The following is a 22,190-nucleotide window of genomic DNA, read 5'->3' as shown; positions in this document are numbered from 1 at the left end:
ATCCCCACAAATTTGAAAACGCAACATCCTGCTAAATCCTCCACAAGCAAAAAGAAAATCTCCAGAGAAATGAGGAAATACTTTGAGTTGATGGAAAGTGAAACTCTGACATCTCAAGCTCTGTGGGCTGTAGTTAAAGCCATGAGCAGAGGGGAGCGCACAACTCCTGGGGATGAAGTCAAGAAGAAGGAGCCTGGGTGCTGGGGCAGCTCAGAGCACAGGAGGATCTGGCCCAGGCCTGTGAAAGCATATTCCCTGAGACCTAGAACACTGGTGTAGGGTGCTGGGTCCAGGAACCACCTTGCCTGTGTTGCTCACCTCGGGCTGCCACAGCAAATACCACAGACTGGATGGCTTAAACATCAGAGGGTATTCTCGAACAGCTCTAGAAGCTGGAAGTCCAAGATCAAGCATACACAGGGCAGGTCCAGGAGAGACCAGGAGCGAGCTTCCAGGTCCCCCGCCAGTGGAGTCATGCAGACAGCACAGTATCTCAGCAATGATGTGTGACAACATGCACGGAGGGCTGCCACCAGGGCAACCCCTCTGAGCAGTGGTGCCCAGGGACTTTACTGGGAGTCAGTCCTGCAGGCCTGGAGCAGCCACATGGCTGACCTCAGCCACTCAGTCTCCAGCCCCCGCAGGTCAAGCACATATGTTCAATCCAAGCCCCCAGCAGAAAGCAGTCTGTCGGCACAGACTACCTGGCAGGACCCTTGGCCCAGCAAACCAAGACATTCTCATTAGGCAGGACTGCCAGGGCCCTACAGGTCCCCTCCCAAGGACTAGGGGCCGAGTCCAGAGCTCCCTCTGGTAAGGCAAATCCCTTAGTTCACACACTATGTGGGAAGGTTGCATCACATGCTCCTCTGGCTCTCTGGGTGGCTGAGGGACAACAAGGAGGAGCCATAGGCATGCACACTGGCATGCTGCAAGCCCACCTGCACTTCCCAGCCTATGACCCTGGCATCCAGCCATATCACTGCTTCCTTTCTGGGAAATACTCCACACTCAGCTCCCCAGGGACTGTTCTGGGTCTGCTCTCTTTGGTTAAACACGGGAAACAAAGCCCTCCAGAGGAAAAAGGCTGGCTCTCCCTCTGAAGAATGGATTTGGCAACAGGCAAAAGTGGCCCAGGAATGTAGCCTCAGGGACAAGGAAAGAATGTCCAGTCCCAAGTATGGGGAGACACAGATATCGGCCTCAGACATTGTCAGAGGGAGATGAGCAGTCTGGGTCCCCTCTGGGCCCCAGCAGAGCTCCCACCCTGAAGAGCCCAGCACTGCTCTGATGACCACCTCTGCCTGTTGTCCCTCACCTCTGGCCCCTTAGGTCATCGCCACCATTCCCACCAGCCAGCTCAAGTGCCTGAAGGAAGCAGGGCACGGACCTGGGAAGGATGAGATGACCGACGAGGAGCTGGCCGAGGGGGAAGAAGAGATTGACCATGCCGAGCGGGAGCTCCGCAGAGGCCAGATCCTCTGGTTCCGGGGACTCAACCGGATCCAGACACAGGTAAGCTGCCATGCCACTAGCTTACTCTGGCTTTTCTGCCTCCAGAGGGTGGCAAGCAAACAAGAGGTGGAGTGGGTGAGGTGAGCCTGAGACTGACAGGGAAACCCTTAGGTATCACAGCCACGATCATAAGGGCAGTTGCTAGTGTCCCTATGCCATCCACAGATGTACTCACCAGCAGTTGTGGCACTGAGATGGCCTGTCCCTGACACCTCCCTCAGAGCGCAGGTGGCCCTCCCCATAGTGAGAACAGGTATCAGCTACAGGTGTGTGCTGTGACCAGTGGCTGTCTCTCTGGGGGCTATGAGGAGCTGCTGGGCCTCCCTGTATTTAGAAGAAACTGCCCCAGGTCACAGAAAAGGGACATTCACAGGATGACCTAGATGCCCATTTCAAGTTGCCCTTGGCAAGCTCACCATTCATTGAGCCTTTCTGTTCATACCACTCTACAAATACCAGGGACACAGCCCTCTATAAAGTCACGCAGCCACAATGATTGCCCAGCCATGGCCATTTGCCAAGGCTTCACGGGATACCACCTGGCAGAGCCTGCCCTGCTCTCTGCTCCCAACTCTTCCCAGCCAGCCTTCTTGCCAGAATGTTCCATACTTGCTGTCTCTCCATGGTGTTCCCACACACTCACTTGTGATCCCATCACAGCCTAGCCTCTGCCCTCAGCATCCCAGAGGTTCATGTCAAGGTCTGCAAGGCATCCTTATGGTTCTCAGGATCAGGCTGTCCCTCCTTCCTTACTGCTTTGAAGCTTTTCCCAGAGCCCTTCTGGAAGTACTGTCATCCCTGCTCTCCCTGGTGACTTGCAGTCCCCTCTCCACCTCACTTTCTGTTCCTGCCTGGCACCGCAGGCTCCCGCTGAGACATCAGTCTACCCTGCCATGACCCTCATGTGTTGAAAATCCCATGGACCCAGGGGCATTGGACCCAATGGGGAAAGAAGGAGAAGCGGCTGAGAGCTGCCCCACCTATGGGGGATCCTCCCTGACCCTCAGCCCTTAGCACTCAGCCCACTTGAGTCACCTGCAGCCCCCTTTCATTCAGCTTCTCCTTCAGCCCCTGCCAACTTGCCCCACTAGGCTCCATGGATGCTGGTCTTCTTGGCCAGTTCCTGGTGCCCACCACTGACCAGCTCTTCCTTTGCCCAGCCAAGAACCCCAGAGTGCCACATTCACACCAAGATGACTCACAGTACACACACCAGGTTCAGCCCAGACCATAGGCACTATAGCCCCCAGCTCACCTCCTCCCAGCCCCCCAGCTCCTGACTAGTGACTCCAGAGCCCCAGAGACATCTCAAACCCTCTTCCAGTCTCCCTGCACGCCTGGTACACTAGCATGGCTCACCAGCTCAGCTCTGCCTCCTCGAATGCAAGTCCCTAGTCCTACTGCCACCTTGGGCCTCTGAACCTCCTCTCAGCTTAGCCAGCCCCTGCTCTTGCTATGCTTCCTGCTGCCTCACCTCCACTCGAGGACCCCCAGCCCCATGGCTCCTGACCTAGCTCCAATTGCTTCTCCTCCTGAGGGTCCTACCAGAAAGAAGGATACCATCTGGCCCTTCTCAAGTTTATGTAGGTAACTTCCTGCCTTGGGCACCTTGGTCTGGGGCAAGAACTGAGACACATCTCTCCCTGATATCTGCCCTCCAGCCTGTCACACAGTGCCACAGACTCATCCCAAAGAATCTTCCACGAAACGTACCCAAAGCATCCTTCCTTGGCAGCCTGTGCCTGTACCACCCCAAGTCTAATGCTACCTCCCAGTGCACATGGCTGCTGCACAGTCCCTGGGGGGCGGCTCATGGGGCTTAGCCTCAGGCACCCCTCTTCTCTTCCCCAGGTTCCAGGCTCAACTCTGTCCATGAACTCTCAGCCTCCTGCTTGCTCTGCCAGCCTTTGGTCATCTCGGCACCCCCCAAACCACTCCCCATACCTTTGCTTGTGTAGCCCCTCTCCCTGTCCTAAAGGTGAAGTCCAGGGTCCAGATACTGCCCTGTAAGCCCTTGCCCCTTGGTGTCACCCCCTGCACCCTGTGCCCCTGTAATCCCTGCTGCCTTTCCAGATGTGTGCTTTGCTTACCTGCTTCACTGTGCCTCCATGCTGGCCACTGTCTGGACTCCAGGCCTCCCCAGATCCGGCCATGTCCCCTTGGGGCCCCTCCTCATCCTGCAGCATACCACCCAAAGGCCACTGCCTTGTGAAGCCTTCTCAGAGTCCACTTCCTTCCATCACCGTGGACCATTGGCACACACAGCTATGGCAGTTATTTTTCCCCATGACCAGCCATCTGTGAACCCAGCCCAGGGTGCTGAACTAAGTGAGGAGCAGAATACCCCAGGGAACTTTCCAAAGCTACAGAGTCCAGGACCACCCCCAAGAGCTTGGGATCCTTTAGGGCTGGGTGTGGGGGCAAAAAGAACTCCATGTTTAAGGAGCTCCCTGGGGGTCCAAGGGACTTCTGCAGTGGAGAAGCAGGCCAGGACTCCAGCTCATTTCTCTTGGTGTGCCGAGCACTTAAGCCCATGTGGCCAGGGAAGAATGTCATAGGTTAGCAGAACACTGAGTGCCTGGTAGAATAATGGGAGTAGCCTTTGTAGCCAGATGTCTAGGTCTCCTCATTGCCTTCTGGCCACTCAACTGTGAGCCCATATCCACCCTGGCCTGGCCCAGATGGGCTCTTGTCTGTCTGTGATGCAGAGCCTGAAACTGGTTTGAGCTTTGGCAGGGGTAGGGGTGGGCGGGAATGCAGCAGCACCTTGTGCCCCTGATCAGCCTTTTTGCTTTCATCAGTGAATCAAAGATGGTGAGCCTAGCTTTTCTAGCAGCTGAGGCAGCAACCCTGCCCTGATCTGAAGCATCTCAGGGGAGGTCAGTAGTGTCCTGACCACCTGTGTGTCTTCTTTGTGCCTATGGGCCCTTGGGCCTGCCACTGCTGCCAGGCTACTAGAGCGCGGGTCCCCGCAGTTGAAGTCTTAGATTTCCAGGTTGTTCAAACTGCAATTGTCCATACAGACATTTGCCAGTCAGGTCCCTCCTTTACACAAGAGGAAATGGGCTCAGAGAGAAGGGACTTAACCAAAGTCACCCAGTGACAGTATGGGCCTGCTGACGTCCAAGTCTCCATCCCCTGACCGTCTGGTGCACTCCACGCTCTCTCCATCGAGCTACTCATTCCTGCATAAGATCTTGGCTTTGTCACATCAGATTTGCCACTCTTCTCAACAATGCTGAACCAAATGGTACTTTAGCTCACTTTTTAACAGTGTTCTTTGTTATTCAAAATACCTGCTTGAAAATAAGAAATAAATCCCCCCAGGTTGTAGGTACACCCCAAGCTAAGAGAAACATTTGTCTAGGAAGTTGGCCCTAGGTTTCTAGATTTTGTGAACCACAGAATTGCTCCCCAGATTTCAGAGGCCAGAACAACTTTTTATGTTGCTAAGTGAAGGCATTTCTAACCTGCTACTTGCTCTCAAAATCATTCCATACTAACTTATAAATGCATCAGATCGTTAGGATGCCATTCCATAATTTAAAAAAAAAAACAGTCCTTGAAATCCAGAACATGGAACTTTTCAGAGCATTCATGACACAGTGTATTTCACATTCTATTATAAAGCAATGAGAAGCTTCGGCAGCAACTGGGTTTCCAGGAGTGGAGGATGGGTGAAAGTTCTGCAGTATTTTGACTGATGCCATCAATCCATCAGGAGGCCACATGGAGAGGCCAAGTCAGAGGCAGTAAGGGCATGTTTCCCTTCCCTCATCACCTTTGCCACAGTAAGAGTCCCCTCTTGAGACAGGCCTATCTCCATAGCCTCAGGAACATCTGCCCATTGTAAGGAGAAGACACGCCCCCTCCCAAAGAGACAGTATGCCTTCCTCACAGGTGTCAGTCCTGGTCATGAGGTTCCCCTGATCAAGGGAGGGAATGTGCTGGGCAGAAGGGGACCTCAGCAGCTGAATACATGACAATAAGCTTTTTCTGTAGCATGCCCAAGGGTTGAATGACAGACATGCTCATTGTGGTTCGGGTAGGGACAGTCTGAGCACTCACACTGACTTCTTCCAAGAAGCCTGGCCCTATGTCAGATACCCCACTGAACTGGTAGCCACCTCATAGCCACTGCGGGGCTTGAGGGTGGGGCAGGTCCTGGGCCCAAAGCAGGTACACAGTAAGCTCTGGGCTCCAGAAATGCATACTTGCTTTGCTGTTCACATCATCCAATGAACTATAGAGCACTATCCAGAAACCAGATCCACCTTCTAAGACACCAAATATTGCCCCCCACTCCCGCACTGAGGATGTTCCCAAAGACGTGGCCAAAAGTGTGCCACACTGGGCTGGCCTACCAGAATCTAGGCACATGGTCTCACAATGGCAGGGCATTCACTGTGGCCACTCAGATGCAATTCCTTGGAACCCCACACCTGGGTCTGATCTGCCCCTAGGCCTCCATACCAGTCCAAGGCTGGGTCAGGAAGTCCAAAGACACAGCAACTCCCAGCAAGTTCACCCACATGGTTCTCATTTTCCAAAGACCCACTTCCCTTTTGACTCCTAGGAAATTTAAAGGGTGAGGACAAAGCAAAAAGCCAAGTCTGTTCCCCAGAGTCTAGGCTCTCTGCTTTCCCTCTCATCATGCCTGTGGCTCCCTCCCCCTCTTTTTAAATCCATTCTTCCACTGAGGTTTCCCCGAGTGCCCTTCAATCACTTGAATGAGCAGTAGAAGGAGAGTGATGGCCCCACCTCCCAGCGGGCCAAAGCAGGTTGTCAAGGTGAGGCATCATGTAAATGAAGGACATGCCCAAGGAAGGGCTCCTGTCCCCCTGCTGTGTAATCAAGGAGCGCTGCCACAGGGAGCCTTATTTCTAATAGAAGCATGTCATATCCCTCAGGTTTGTTGGGGCAGAAAAAAAAAAGGTTGAAAACCACTGACCTAGGATAAAAAGTATTGCCAGACACAGGTATTTATTGACAAGTGGCTTGCCATGAGCTTACTGTGAATGCAAATGACTCAGTGTTTGCAGTGTACCTGGTTACTAACCACCCGCCCTCCCAGTCTTCTGAGCACTAATTATTTTGCTCAGCAAAACCTCTCTTGGTGGATGACACAGAAGCCAGCCTGGGCCATGGCCATGGCCTTGCCAGGGAGCTGGGTAACTTAGATGAGGCTTTGCTGTCACGATATGTGCCCAGTGTGGTCCTTGTCCTTGCCCAGCCCCACCCCTGTGCAGTAGCCGGGACAACAGTGCAAGCCAAACTTTATCTCATTTTCTCTCCCACAGATGGAGGTAGTGAGTACCTTCAAGAGAAGCGGTTCATTTCAGGGTGCCGTGCGCCGGCGGTCTTCAGTCCTCAGCCAGCTCCATGACGTAACCAATCTTTCTACCCCTACTCACGTAATTCTCTCTGCTGCCAATCCCACCAGTGCCGCTGGGAGTGAGTCTTGAGTCCCCTTTTCTCTCATAAATGGCATCTCTGGGGGAGAAAAAAAGCCTCCCCAACTCTTCCTTCTCTTTTTTCCAGTCTTGCATCCTCCGCTCACCGTGGCTTTTCCGTTCTTTCTTTATTGCCCTGTCCAGTCCTTCCCACTCAGACGGTGTATCTCTCCAAAGCCATATTCTCTTAGAAATGTACTGAATCCATGGCACTGCTGGACCTTCTGTCCTTTTCTTTGTTTGGTTTTTTGGTTTTCATTTAGTGCTCCTTTTGTCATTGGTTTTCTTTTCTTGAACTTGTCTGCACTTGCCGATGGTTCTTCATGAACTTTGGCTGCTTCTGGTGGTGTCTGGTGTCAGGGTGGGACCTTGGTCGGTGTTTGGTGGGGCAGTGAAAGGGAGGCAAGCAGGCTCAGGGCCACCTTCCAGGGCTGGAGGGGAAGGCAAGTGCCTTTTTGGCATTATTTGCAGCAGAAGAATCCACCCCACCTATTGGGGACTAAAGTGTTAGCTTCCAGAACTCTCCTTGAGGTGGTTTCCAAAGGCACAAGACCTGATGTGAGCTTCAGGAAGCCACTGTCACATGTTCCCAGGTGGGGTTGGTGGTGGTCAACTGCTCCTGCTCAGGTGCTACCTGTCCCATATGACCTTGTCCTGAACCCCACCGGGTATTAGAGATGTCCGAGATACCATGAGCTGGAGCCTTCCTCATGCTCCAAGCCTGCACTGTACTACATTTCCACGTGTTCCCAAAACACCTTCACTCTTTTCAAACAGGCTTCAGCATTGGAAGGTCTTAACCCAATCTAGTCCACCCTTTCTCTTCCTTCCTTTGAGAAACTGGGAGATACAAATTCCCTTCTATATGTTCCAATGAAAAGTTCATGCCATGTCCATCACATTTGAAAGAGAACCAGGGGCTGCCCTAAAGAGATAGAAACATCCCTAATTACATCTTTTCACAAAGACAAAGGGCAAGCCACTAGACCACAGAACCCCCCAGCCCAGGGAATGGCATGGCCCCCCTGCTCCCACCCAGGGCAGCCTGCTTCTTGTAACAAACTTGAGATTTCAAAAACCAAACAGTAAACCTTCGAGTATGAGCCCACAGCCCCTGCCAGGATGGTTCGATGCTACCTCTTTCCTTTCCTTCCAGTGAGACCCGGGAGCTCTCACCTCCGAGAACACACTACTTCCCCACAGACGGGAGTCATTAACCACGCTGTTTCCCCCACCAGACCCTGGGATTTTCTTTTGCTTGATTTCATCTCTTTTCCTTTTTTCTTTTGTCTTGTCTTGTCCTTTTCCTTTTCTTTTCTTCTTTTTTTTAGGAACTGGTGAGAGGTCCCAGTGGGGGGCGTCCCTCCTCTTGCTAAAGCTGTCATTTCAGGCCACTCTGCCCTTTAAGGAAGGGATGTGAGCCGCACCAGTCCCCGCCGGGCCACCTTGCCCCCTTCGGAAACAGTGTGTGCGTGCACACACACATACACACCCCTTCTCCAAACCACAGGGCACAGCCACCTCCATCTCCCTCTCATACTCACTGGGCTTCCCACCTGGGCCACAACTATTGGCCGCCAGATGTCACAGGTGAATTGGAATGCTCTGGCCTTGTCCCAGAGGGACCTTGCCACCAATCCACCCAGAGAGGTCTACAGGAGGCTCAGCCACAGTAAGTTAAGAGCAGACATGGCACACAGCCTCCTAGGAGTGCCTCAGCCAAGCCTTGGCTGGACAGCAGCACCTTCCTTCCTGGGAATGTGGGGACAAAAGGGGGCGTGGGTCTACACGAGGGGCACATGCTGACCTGCTCCTGTCCCTCCCTCCCCCTTGACTTCTTCCACATGTTTCTTTGCCATCTCTCTCTGCACTTTCTGCCTCTGTCCAGCTGCCTTTCTGTTGACTTGAGAGGAAAGCAGCCAACACAGACCCCACTGCACACACCCCTCAGGCTTTCTCCATAGCTCTGGCCTTTCCCCATTTCTGAGTCAGCCCAGGCCTCCCCTCTGTGCTCCTAGTGAGGCCTGCTGGTTCATAGCTCCCTCTGAATTCCTCCAGCTTTCTCTCTGGGGGCTGCCTCTCTCTCTCTCCTCTCTTCCTCAGCTCCTAGTACCTTCCTTCCTTCTGTAACCACCTATTCTCCATACCCACCCCCACTCCACCCCACCTTCCCATTTCCAGTATTCCAGCAGTGCCACCTCTCCCACTGGTCATGAGCTACTCCAGGGGGACCAACTACCATGTGAGCACAAGAAGGGTCGCTGTCCCCTCCACACCATGTGCTGCTGGGCAGGGAGCAGGTGGGAAGGCCCCAGTGAGAGCTTGGGCACCTGGTGTCTAAGGAGGGTGCCAGTGTGACAGCAAGGGAGTCCTGATGTCCCCACAAGGGTTGGCTTAAAAGGCTCATCCCAGTTAAGTGGTGGCAACTCAGTAAGGACCCTGCTGTGGAGAAACATGCTGGTTGGAGGACCAGACAACACCGGGGGACACACCTGCTTCTGGAAGCCACCGACCCCAACTGCTTCCTGTCATCATCACCGTATGGCAGATTGGTTTGGAACTCTGAACCAACCCCCCCCCCCCACCAGTCTGAGATGCAAGGACCCCAAGAAATCACCAGAACCAGCACCCTCCTCAGAGGAAGGCCTAGCAGAATCGGGGCTAGCTCCAGGCCTTCACCCTCTCTTGGAATTTGCCAGAAGGAAAGCAGGGTGCTGGCCTCAACAGAGTTCCCAGCCTAGCCGAGAGGCAGCATTTTAGGAGGTGCAGTAGTTGTGGGTCACAAGGTTACATAAGGAAAACCTACCTCTTCCTTGCCCACCTCCCAGCCAGTCTGCGCTTATCCCACATGCTGGGACAAGTCTCTCCAGCACACCCCAGCCTCTGGGCTGGCACCACTTCCAGTGAGAACCTCAGGCTCTCCAGGTGGAAGGCCCAATGTAAGAGTGTGGACAAGGAGCCTGAGGGCCACAGTGATATGTGACCTTGCTCATCAACACTAGCCCAAGCGCATAGCACCAATGCAGGAAGTGTCTGGAGAATGTCCTTGGAGCCACAGGGAGAGGAGCACTCCCCAGAGGGGTGACCAGGGGAAGCCAGAGAGGCTGTGGGTCTTGGGACTCAGTGTGTCCACATCCACCCCTGCCCACCCTTTGTAGCCGACCTGTGATCCCCCAGGCATCCCACACCTACAGGCACACATGCATCTTTGCCCATTCGGGACTCAGGAATCCCAACACAGTCCCCACTCTTTTGGTCGCACACAATTACCCCCCAGGTCCAGGATGGCCTTGGGTGCCTCCTCACCACTTGCTCACCCATTTCTCCACCCTGCCTGGCCTGGTAGCCACTCCCCATCATGGCCATTTCATTCCCAGTCCAGGGTGTGGCACCTTCCCTTTCATGGCCACCATCTCATTTCACGGGACCTCAGCTGCAACTTTCAGGCCAGTCCATATGAGTAGCTTGGGAAACAGCATTCTTTATTAACCATTTTCAGTCTTTTTGAAACCAAAGGGGTACAAAATCCTATCCCCTCTTGGTATGTCAGTCTCCCCTGCCCTGACATTTCTGCCCCAACCACATTCCCCAGCTGAGTATCAGGATCCCCCAGAGTGTGGCCAGAGATGAGCAGCAAAGTCCAGGGTGCTGGATGGCTGCCTCCAGGTGTGAGCTGGCACACACAGACACACTCCAGCCCTTCCACTGCCACACCCAAAGCCTGTTCCCCACCAACTTACCCCAATGGCCCTCCCATTCCAACAGGCAGCTGAGCCTGGCCCAACCCTTCCTGAAGCAATGCTGGGCCGCAATACTCGAATGTTTACTGTGACAGTGGTTCATGAGAGAGCTCCTGACCCAGCCCAGCAGAAGGGACAGGGGCCTGTGGCAAGTTTGGTAAGATGTGACCAGAAGGGCTCCCTCAGGGCTACTTAGTTCTGATTAACCATGCTGGCATCAGATCGTGGCACTTGCTTTATTTTAATTGGTTTTTGCAACCTTCTGTCCAACTTGGCAAAGCCAGGCCAGGTGAGCTCCCATGATTTCCTGGGACACACCCTGCTGGAACATGCTCTTCACTCATTCACAAGGCAGCAGCTCCTGTCATTGAGGCAGTCCCACAGAGGAAGAAGCTTTGCAAAGTAAAAACAGTCTTATTTGCTCCTTTCTCAGGAAGTTCATTGATTTAGAGCCAAGTCTCCCCACTTGGGTTTCAGAGAATCATATATTTGCATTTTTTCTCAGCTGTTTCATGTTGTGCATACTGTCTCTACACTAGGAACAGCATCAGCTCTGCCCTTTCCTAGCCTTCCTACAACCACAGGGAAGGGTTTTCCAGGAAATTTCTAAAGCACATGGCAGCTCACTGCCTAGGGAAGACCCTGAAACCTCTGCTCTGAGCCCTCCCCAGTAGGCACTTTTAGGCTGACTACCAAGGCTGGGAGCCAAGGCCCAGGGAGCTCAGGAGACTTATTTGAGGCCTTGCATCTGAACGTGTCCGGAACAAGAGGCAAGGTTGACCCCTGAAAAGCCTGGGACTCACCATGCCTGTGTCAGCTCAGTTTGGCATCCTGTTCATTATTGGCAGCATGAATCTGGGCTCTCCCAGCTCTGGGCACACATGTGTGCACACAGGATGAGGAAATGTGCACAAAACTCACCAGCCACTGACTGGTATTTTGCCTTGCCAGCATACAAAAGCTGTGTCTTTAATTTGGTTGGGTTCAATTTCTCAGTGAAAGGGCCAGCTCTAGAGTTGGCATTTTCTTATTTCCTAATCCCATGGTGAGGAAAGGGAGCCTTCCCCTCGCTGTCCCTTCAAGTGTGGGTACATCACCCCATACCTTTTTGTGTTGCTTTCAAGTCATGGTTCACCTTCATACCTGCAGGGAGATTTTAGGACCTGGGAACTCTGAAGTTTCTGGCAAACATGGATTTCCCTGGCTGCTGTATCCAGAATTTGCTCTAAATCCAAAGCCCTGATGCCAAGGGAGGTGACAGGTTCCTTCTTCTTGCAGAAGGTTCTGTATTGGTGGTTGGTACAGAGACAGACACATTCATTAAGTGTGTAGGGGCTTTCAGGGAGCGGCAGAAGGGCAGAGCAGGAGTCAGAAGAATTCTGTGAGCCTCAGCAATGAGACAGGAGCAGAGGGCAGAAAGTGTGACAATCCCTGGAGCCTGCTTCTCCCGCAGCCCAAGGTGGGGAAAGCCAGGTGTCAGGCACAGTTTCTGTTGTTACTGTTGTCATCTTTGTTCAAGAGCCTTTGCTTTTATTTTTCTCTCCTCTTTTCTTTTCATTCCCTTTTTGCATTCCTCTAATGGGGTGGGTGTTCCCTCAGTCCTTGCCTTGCATCCCTGCTTTCACATCCCTTCTCAACCCCACCCCAACCTGTACTGCAAACTCAGGTGACTGAAGGTCAGAACAAAAGCAGGCACATCCACTTTCAGCCATGACCTTCACCCCCTCTGCTTGAGCCCCAACCATCCAGCAGTAGTTGGGTGCCACTGCAGAGTCTAACACAAGCATCCTTTTGCTTCAGCTCAGTGTGCCTGGGGTGGCCCCGTGAGTTTGGAGCATCACCCACCGCCCCCACTAGTGGAGCTTACAGTTCAGGTGAGGGCAGACCAGGGCTTACATGAAGGGGCAGGGGGCAGGCAGCAAATGCAAGCAGAGAAGGAAGATTACACTAAGTGCAGATGGTCACCAGCCTCCAAAGAGAAGAAAGCAGAGCAAGAGAAATGTTAGGAGCACTATTTTAAGTAAAGGTTGTCTGAGAAAGCCTCTCAGAGGCTGGATGTGTGAACTGAGTTCCAAATACGGAGAAAAGGCTGGCATGGGATGATCTGGCAGAAGAATGGCCAGAGCAGGGGAAAAGGCAGGTGTAATGGTCTTGGGGCAGGGGTTGGGGGGAGACTCAGGCTGACTAGTTAAAGTTAAGTGGGTAGAGAACTGATGGTCTGGTGAAGCCATCATGGCAGATATATGCCAGGCCCCACCCACCGAACCCTTGCTGGGTGCAGGTGACATGGTAGGCACTGGGGATATCAGTGAACCACACAGACAGATTCCTGTGCACAGGAGCCTTACGTTCCAGAGAGAGTGGAGACAGAGATGAGAATAATGGGAGGTGTGGGGTGTTTGAAGGTGAGCCACATCAGGGAGAAAATGAAGCAGAAGAGCTAAGGGGTGCTGAAGGACATGGGTGGGTTTTGATTCTAAACAAGGAAGGAGGTAAGGTAGAGCCATGAGGCTCACTGTGGAAGAGACTTCCCAGCAAAGGGAACCCCCAGTGTAAAGGCTCTGAGGCAGAAGTGTGCCTGGCATGCTTGGGGAAGAGCCAGGAGGCATAGGCTGAAGAGAGCAAAAGAGGAAGAGAATGGCCTGAGGCAGGCCCTGTCAGGACTTGGGGTTTTCTTTTGAGACACAGCTATTGAAGGGTTTGGACCAGTGGAGGGTGCAGCATGCTCTGGCTTCTGTTCAAAGGCATTGTGCAGGCTGTCATGCTGAGAATAGACTGCAGAGGTTAGGGGCAGCAGCAGGAAGAACAAGGAGGAGGAAGGCGAAGTGGAAGAGGCAAGCAGAGTTCTGGAGATGGAGATGTGGGAGTGGTGAGCAGAGAGCTGGTATTGGCAGATAGGAGCACCTAGAAAATTTGTGGATGTGAATAAAAAGAGAGAAAAGGCCCAAATACAAGCCCTGGGGCCCCTGGACACAAGAGATAAGGAGAGGAAGGAGGAGGACCTGAAGACCCAAGTCCAGCCAGAAAGTAGGGGTGAGGTATGGGGAGCACTGAAGTGTCCAGTGAGGGGGTCCCCAGGAAACAGGGGCAGAAGAGAACAGAATGAATTTAAATAGAAGCCATGAGTACCGATAGCATTCTTCAAGCTGTTGCCAGCAGCTAGAGAGCACTTTGGCGCCAGGAGAGGGTCTGTTTCAGGATGGGACAAAGCAGTAACCTAGAGAAGGGAGAGAGATGGGTGCAGGGGCCAGGGTAGGCACCCAGGCAGTAAAAGAAGAAATGGGTGCATGGTGGCACATTAGGTCTTAGTCAGGGTGAGACAGGAAGCTACAGGAGAGCCTCCCAGCCCCAGCCCTAGCCCAACTTGGTCCTCCTTGGCCTCCCCAGATGCCTTGACCATAACCTTAGGAGTCATCTTTAGTGGACAGTGCTTTTCACACCTCTCTTTTGCTTTTGAATTATCCTCCTTGAATGTTTGGAGTTCCCACTAGAAGGTGGGGGAGGGCAGGGCCTGACTCAGCAGTCAGAGAGAAGGGACCCCAAAGACATCTGCCACACAGGTAGGATCCTGGAAAAGATAGAGGGACCAAGCAGGTGAAATCTCTGCCCTCAGGGGTTGTGGATCCTGAGGGGCCTCCAGGGGCCCAGTAGACATGGCAGAAGAAGCAGAGGTGGGGAGGGCATCACTGTGAAGAAGTTGGGAACTAGGGGGCCACAGGACACACTGATGTATGGCATTGTGTCAGGTGTTCAGGTGCCCCTGAAGTTCAGCTGGAGCCCTGCACTGGGACAGGAAAACTAGATGAGGGCCAGGGCTGGCCAGGGTAAGGCTGAGGGTACCCTTCTTCAATGACTCATTACCCATTGGAGGAGAGGTGAAGGAACAGCAGGTACATAAGTCTAGCATGCCAGAAAGGGGTGTGCCCTGGCTACAGACACAGATGGAAGTGGTACAGAGAGCATGTTTAACATCAAGGTGGTCTGTGGGCTGTAGGCGTCATTGATAGACAGTCTTGAGAGAGGTGAGGTCCCTTTGGGAGTGGTAGAGATAAAGAGGTTGCCTTGAGGACCCCACCCTAGATCCCTGGGACCACCCCAGGCTAGAAGAGCCTGAGGAGGCAGTAGGGGCCATGTGCAGGGAAAAGGTGCTGGTTCCACTCAGTCTTGGTCACACTTTTGCTGGGACACACTAAACTCCACCGTAGTGATGTCCCTCAGACCCCATGTCCAAGCTTGGCTCCCCAGGGTGAGTGTGTCTTAGAAATGTTTGCCACTTCTCACTGAGCCAGTATCTCAGGAGTTGACTATGCCCTTCAGTGTTGAGTGGCCTGAAAGCACCATCATAAGACAAATGCCAAGCTCTTTGTTAATAGCCCAAGATGTGAATACAGGGGAATGGAACCTGCAGGTCAACTGTAAGAGACTTTCAAGATGGCACAAACCCAACTGAAAGCCCCCACCTGCAGAATGTTTGAGCAGCCAGCCTCGGCACCCTCTGTTGGTGATTGAGCGACTGCTCTGTGCCAATAGGCAGCAAACAGGCAGACACAATCCCTCCCCCAAGGCCAGTGACAAGACAGACATTAAAGTGAGTCTTTGATTACACCGACAAGGTGCACTCTGAAGAAGCTGGGAAAGGAAAGGCTCATTAACCTTTTTGGGCAAAGATTTTGGAGTTTAACCAGGTGCAGGGAGACCAGAGGGTTTGAGCAGGGGCTAGGCCTGATCACATGACCAGCTCCAAGTGAGAGGACCAGCTCAGCAAGGGGAAAGAGTATAACCAGAGTCACCAGATCATTGCTGGTAAAACCACCACAAAAGGCTCCCAGAGTCAAGGGCAGCAGCTTGCAGCTTGCTGTCATTCCTGTGACTTCAGGGGTGTGGCCGACAGCTGCAATGGGGACTTCGCCACCACCATGTAGCCATGGCTGATGTTCTGGTGGCTACCCCACAATTCTGGCACCAGAAAAGGCACAAATAATGAAGCCATATCTGCAATGACTATGGAAAGTACATTCTGTTTCTTCTTATTAGAAATATCAAACAATTCTCAATTTCTGTGTTACCCCTATTGCCAAAACTAATCTGCAGGAAATAAGGAACTAAGTGCAAATAGCTGGCCATCTGCAATCTGGAAGACGTAACTTCACCAAATTCAGAGAAAATCCTAACTGAATTTAATACATGGAGGTAGAAAATTTCAATTTTATGGGGCTCTTTGGCTCACTATTTTGCACTTGAAAGACTGAGGCTTGCCTGGTTTAAACCGATCTATGAGCACTGTGCTTGGCGGAGTAATGCCTATGGACCAGATGCTAGAGGGTCGAAAGGAACTCATTGTCAACAGTGTGATTCATGGTCTAATGAGGGGGCAGCAAAAGTCTCTAAAAAAGGGCTTTGCAGGTCCAGTCTCTGTCCCAACGATACAACTCTGCCCTTGGATCTCGAAGACAGCCATAGGCACTGTATAAATGAAGGGTGTGGCTGTGTGCCAATAAAACTTTATTTATAAAACCAGGCTGAAGGCCAGAGTTCATCCTTGGGCCACAGTTTGCCAATACCTTATCTAAACCAAGAAAACCAAATCCTAGAACCTTGGATCTAGAATGACTTTGGAACTCATGTTGTGTTCACCCACTCACAAAGGGAGGGGCTGGCTTCCCCATCTCAGCCAGCTAACTTGAGTGGGGCCCAGCAAAGGCCTTCCTGTTGTGTCTAGCTTCTAGAAGCAAGAGGGAGCTCAGGCTGGGGACCAGAAAGTGAGAAAAGAAAAGCAGCAACTCTGTGACTTGTAAGCCTGGTGAGACTTGAGCATAAACGTAAGTGAGGTTGGAGCACCAGTGAAGGGAGGGGTCAGAGAAACCATGAGGCTAATTCTAGGAGCAAGGTCTTACAAGAGGTGCAGGGCTCAGAGGACCACCATGGCTGGGGAGTAGGACATTGTGGGAAGCTCTTCCCTGTGGGGAGTTACGCTAATCTGAGGTCTACAGATGCTAGTGAGATGTCCAGGTAACAAGGTGTAGAAAAGCCCTAGTGGAGGGATTGAAAGAAGTTGTCTTGGAGAGTGAAGAAGAGGAGAACACAGCATGAGAAAGGCTGGAAGGGCAGGTTGCACCAGATTGCAAAGAGCTTCTGATGGTAGGAGATACATGTGTAGAAGGTCTTATAAGGGAAATGATGATCCAGTCAGATGCACCCAGATGTGGGCCAGGGGACTGTAAAGAGACACAAGGAATCACTGCAGTGGATCATGGCATCTGGTCAGGACAGGGTTAGTGGGTGCAAATCGAAAGTGGGGCCATTTTCAGTTATGGATGCCTCCAGGTGGGGAGCTGAAAAGCTCTCAACCCTGGAACTCTGAGGAAGGGTCTGGACCACAGTCCCTGGTTATAGAGAGATGAGTCCCAGAGTTATGTCCAGGGCTAGGAGGTGAACCTGGTGGTATGGTCAGAAAGGAAGAGGGCCAGAGCCCGGCGAGAACACTGGGGCACCCTAGGACAGAGGAAGTAGCAATAAAGGAGATGGGGCCAGAGTAGCCAGTGAAGTAGGAGGAGGGCCAGGCCTGGGCAATGTCAGGGAAGCCAAGATAAGTTTCCAGAAAGGGCAGTTGGCTGTGTTGAGTGCCCTTGAGGGGTCAAATAAGATGGAGACACAGAAATGGCCACTGGACTTAGCAGGGAGACTGGTGGCCAGATGCGTCTGGCATGGCAGGTGCTGGCTGTGGCCAGGAGAGCTGGGAGGGCACAGAAAAGTTCCCTAGGCAGGAAGGGAGATCCACTCAAGAAAGGTTACCAATGCACCACCCATAGGATAGGGGGAAAGGAGAGGTAGCAGGCAAGAACCCAGTGCTTCTGTCACTCTTGAGTTCCAGAATATATGCCCAGATCAACCTAGAGAAAGCCACTGTCATTTTTCCTGCATGTGGATCAGTTGACAAGACTGAGATCCAAACTGAAAATCCTTACCACAGCCAGACAGAGCCACCCCAACTGTCCCAATCCAAAGGATGAACACTTGTCACACAGTGACCCCTCTGCCATTGATGTGGGTGGAACTCACCAGCACCAGTCTGCCATTGATTGTCTCCTTCCTTCCTTCCTTCCTTCCTTCCTTCCTTCCTTCCTTCCTTCCTTCCTTCCTTCCTTCCTTCCTTCCTCCTTCCCTCCCTCCCTCCCTCCCTCCATGCTCCCACCTCTGGCTCCTGTCCCTCCACCTCCCGCTCCAGATCCGAGTGGTGAAAGCATTCCGTAGCTCGCTCTATGAAGGCCTAGAGAAACCGGAATCCAAGACTTCCATCCATAACTTCATGGCAACGCCTGAATTTCTGATCAATGACTACACCCACAACATCCCGCTCATAGATGATACGGACGTGGATGAGAACGAGGAGCGCCTGCGTGCCCCCCCACCCCCATCCCCTAATCAGAACAACAACGCCATAGACAGCGGCATCTACCTGACCACGCATGGCACCAAGTCAGCTACCTCGTCAGTGTTTTCTTCCAGACCCGGGAGTCCACTCCACAGCGTGGAGACATCTCTCTAAGCATAACTGCTCTCCGCACACACACCCCTGCACACATGGGCACCCAGGCAGGACACACAAGCCTGCAAGGAGGGCACAGCCAAGGAGGTTGAAGATGTTGCTCACACAGTACTTGCAAGAAGCCAATCCATTCAAGGCTTCTTACCTAGGACCAAGGAAATGGAAGAGGAGGAAGGAAAAACAAGAGAACAAGAAGAGCTGTGTTCCCCCCTTTTTTTCTATCAAAGCTTTTTTTTAGTGAACACTACAATGCCACCAGATGTTTGTCATTTGGGCTGTGTTGTGGGGGAGGCTGTTGGTTTTGGTTTGTTGGGAACTTCGTTGCACCCACTGGACAGCAATTAGACAAACAGATTCATACAAAAGGAAAACAGGCCAAGCACTGCTTTGCAGGGCTGGGAAGGATGCTCCTAACCAGACAGCCCGCCAGAGGGAGCCGCCTGCAAACATACTGGAACCGCCAAGCACCCCATCCCCAGAACACATGTGCAGTCTGTGTGTGTGTGTGTGTGTGTGTGTGCGTATAGACATATACGTACATATATGACCAGATGCATATTTAAAGAATAAGGAACTATTTATTGGCATGAATTTCCATTCCTCTTATCAGGTGTTTTTATTTTGAAATTTCATTATTTATTGTGGCAGGGTTGTTTTTTTTTCCAGGGAACTAGACTGCAAGAGTATCTTTTTGATTGCTTGCCCCATCCCTGACTCCCCTGCTCCTCCCCTTTGTTCTCCCTCCTCCTGGCACATTCCTGGCAAAGTCACCATTGAGATTCCCAGTAGAAGGTCAGGGGAGAGAAGGACGTGGTTAAAGTGAAAGAAGTTACAATTGGAACATTTTCACTTTGAGGCCCCTGCTTATAGAGGGGAAAACATCATTTCAATGGAATTTTTATTTAAAAGGAAAATACCAAAGTATTATTGAAAAAGATCCCTTACAGGAGGTAGAAGGGGGAGTTTCGCTTTCAGTTTCATTTCAACTCCAAGTGCTGAATTCCGGCTGGTGGGCTTTCTTTGTCTTCAATTCAACCTCAAGAGCATGAAGCTCTGCCCCCTGCCGCCTGTGACCCCATGGGGGAACCCAGAATGGGGAGGGGGCAGTGACAAGAGTCAGCCAGAAAGCAGAGGAAGAGGTACCATCAAAATCCAAGAGAAGCTGACTCAGCTGCAATGCAGACCCCAGCCCTCTCGGCGCCTCCAACTAGACTCTCACTCTTTGCTTTGGCAAATGCCAACAATTTGTTGCTGAGGCTCCCATAAAGCAACTGGGAAAAATTCTCAGTCACAACTTGCCAAAGCACTCTTCTGACCCCAGTCTTCTCATTCAAAGACAACTATGACCCATGACAACATGCATTTGTGTCTGCAGCCACCTACAGAGACATCAGGGAAACAGATGCTGAAGCAAAAGCCCCTGGGAGCCATGGCACCTCGTGGCTGTTGCTCTAATCACACCTGTGGCCCTTTCTCGTGAGTCTGAAAGGCTGAGGAGGTCAGCTGCACTGCATCAGCTGAACACCTGGTCTGCAGGTGGGGAGAGCTGGCCCTAGGCTCCCCAAGGAGCCTCTTCTTGCAGTGTGGGCACCCAGTGAGCCAAGCCTCAGTTTCCCCCAAATGCACATTAGCCAGGGAGGGAAATGCAAAAAAAAAAAAAAGCAGCAATGGTTCTTCTACCATCTGAATGCATCTGTCTCACATTTTTCAGGGAGGCAGTTGGGGTCCAACCACGGTTCCTCCAATGTACCTGTTGGCTTGGGCCTGAGACTGAGCCACTGGAGGTCAGCTGAGAACTGAGTGTCATAGGGTCAGAATGGAAACCGCAGGTGCAGATGGGCACATTCAACAACTGAGCAGCAGCTGGACTGGTAGCAAGTCTGGTCCGCCCATCACGCCCCTCCTCCGGCACCCACACGCGGGTCCTGTCTTACCTCCACCTGTATCTGTGAGCATCCATGCTGGGACTCCGCCATTAACATGAATGCCATGTTACCCCTGAGCAGGAGTAGTCAAATCTCGGGCAAAGGAATTTCGGTTAGAAAAGAAAACCCCACTTAAAATGCCAGCTACAGATAACTTAAAGCCATCCCTTTTTTCCAAAGGGCACTCTGAGAATGTTACCCATTTGTAAATTGTTCCCTATGTCCTTGTTAAACAACCACAACAAAAAGGGCAACTCAATTTGCTGAGGGTCTGTGTGTTCTTAAACAAGAAATAAAATTGGAAACATTTCAATTGAAGAAGATAAGCTCCATAACGCTACACTCATGGGCTTCTTTTCACTCTCTGTTGTAGACACACTGATAGAACAAATGGTCCATATGTATTTAAACAACCCTCGCTGCTGCTGTACAAAGTTGCCTACTGTACATGTCAATTGTTAGTCCCTAGATTGCCTATCCGTGGAGTGTATGGTTCAGAAAAGGGGGGCTGTGACCTCTGATCGTTGCTCTGATTTCTGTAGTTTTCAGGCCAAGGGACCTGTCTCATCAGGGAGCCCCTCTCTATAAAACATTATATTATATGGAATGGCTTGGTCCACTGTGTTCAGTTATTAAATGTTTTACATTTTTATCTGCCTGTTATAAAGATAAACAAAAATATCTTAATGAGGAAGACCACAGATGCATAATTTAAAGTCTGTAGTTGAACTTCCTAATTAAAGAATAGACCAAAATTTCTGTGTATAAAAAAAATGAAAGGCTCCTACAGTCCTGGTCTGGGTGACATGTGTGGTTTATTCTTTGGTGAATTATCATCTGGGACAAAAGGAAAGTGTCTTCATCTGCTTCACCCAGCTATGCCAAGCCCTGAGAGTGGTGGAGTTCCCCTGAGCATACAGCCTCCTTTCTGCCTTTCTAGTCCTTATGGAAGGGGTTCACCTATCCTGTGGGGTCAGAGGCGCTCCTGGCAGAGGTTTGCGTGGCAGTCCTCTAACTGTCTTGACCTGGAAGGGCCTGGTCTGACTGTCCCCCACCCCAGGTGTGTCCTCAGAGGAGGGTGAAGGTCAGAGACCAGAGATGATTACAATTCAATGCCAGCAAACGAACCCAAATGGCAGAACCTGGCACACAGGTAGAATCCCTCTTCTTTTTATTGTGGTAAAATATATACAATATAAAAGTTACCATCATAACCATTTTAACCAGTTCAGCAGCATTAAGTGAGTTCACAGTGCTGTGTAACCATCCCCACCATCCATCTCCAGAACTTTTGCATCTTCCCAAACTGAAGTCTATCCCCATTAGACACTAACTCCCCATGCCCCAGTCCCTGGCACCAACCATCCTATTTTCTTATGAGTTTGACTCCTCCATTACCCTCACAGAATGGAGTTGTATTTGTGCTTTTGTGACTGGCTTATTTCACTCAGCATAATGTCCTCAAGGTTCATACATGTGGAAACATGTATCAGAATTTCCTACCTTTTTAAAACTGAATGACATTCTATAGCATGGATAGACAATTTTTTGTTAATCTGTTCATCTATCAATGGACACGTAGCTTGCTTCCATCTTTTGGCTACTGTGAGCATTGCTGTTGTAAACACAAGTGTATAAGTATCTGTTTGAGTTTCTGCATTCAGTCCATTTGGGTATATATTCAGAGTTGGAATTACGGGATCATACGGTAACGCTATGTTTACATTTTTGAGGAACTGCCAAACTGTTTACCACAGCACCTGCACCTTTTATATCCAACCATCCTCCCCCACCCACCCCCATTCCCACCAAGCAGTGCCCAAGGCTTACAGAGACTTCTTTAACCCAAACCCATTATTTTGCTCATTCATTTGCTCCATGAGTCATTCTGCCACTCATTCCTTCACTTACCAGGTGTCTTTGAGCACCTGTACAAGGGGACACCTGTGGTCTAGATGTGTCCCACCCCCTCTGCTTCACCAGCAGAGCCACAAAGTCAGCAATGGCCTGA

General features: G+C 51.5%; 1 protein-coding gene across 3 annotated transcripts in view; it reads left to right on the top strand.

The window, feature by feature from the left end:
- ATP2B3 (ATPase plasma membrane Ca2+ transporting 3) overlaps window positions 1–20,953 on the top strand; it is a 50,371-nt gene extending 29,418 nt beyond the window's left edge. The window contains exons 19-21 of one of the 3 annotated variants that reach the window (XM_028523290.2): window positions 1,333–1,515; window positions 6,816–6,902; window positions 17,934–20,953. In XM_028523290.2, the coding sequence (XP_028379091.1) occupies window positions 1,333–1,515; window positions 6,816–6,902; window positions 17,934–18,254 (591 nt within the window). In that variant the 3' untranslated portion in view covers window positions 18,255–20,953. Of the gene's footprint in view, window positions 1–1,332; window positions 1,516–6,815; window positions 6,970–17,933 lie in introns of all 3 variants that reach the window. The other 2 variants (XM_036016332.1, XM_028523292.2) reach the window with 2 other exon arrangements.
- Window positions 20,954–22,190: the final 1,237 nt, after the last annotated feature.

Source organism: Phyllostomus discolor, chromosome X (genome assembly GCF_004126475.2).
Source record: "Phyllostomus discolor isolate MPI-MPIP mPhyDis1 chromosome X, mPhyDis1.pri.v3, whole genome shotgun sequence".
NCBI classification, from domain to species: domain Eukaryota; kingdom Metazoa; phylum Chordata; class Mammalia; order Chiroptera; family Phyllostomidae; genus Phyllostomus; species Phyllostomus discolor.
Note: the sequence above shows the minus strand (reverse complement) of the source record. Positions and strands in the feature narration are given on the sequence as shown.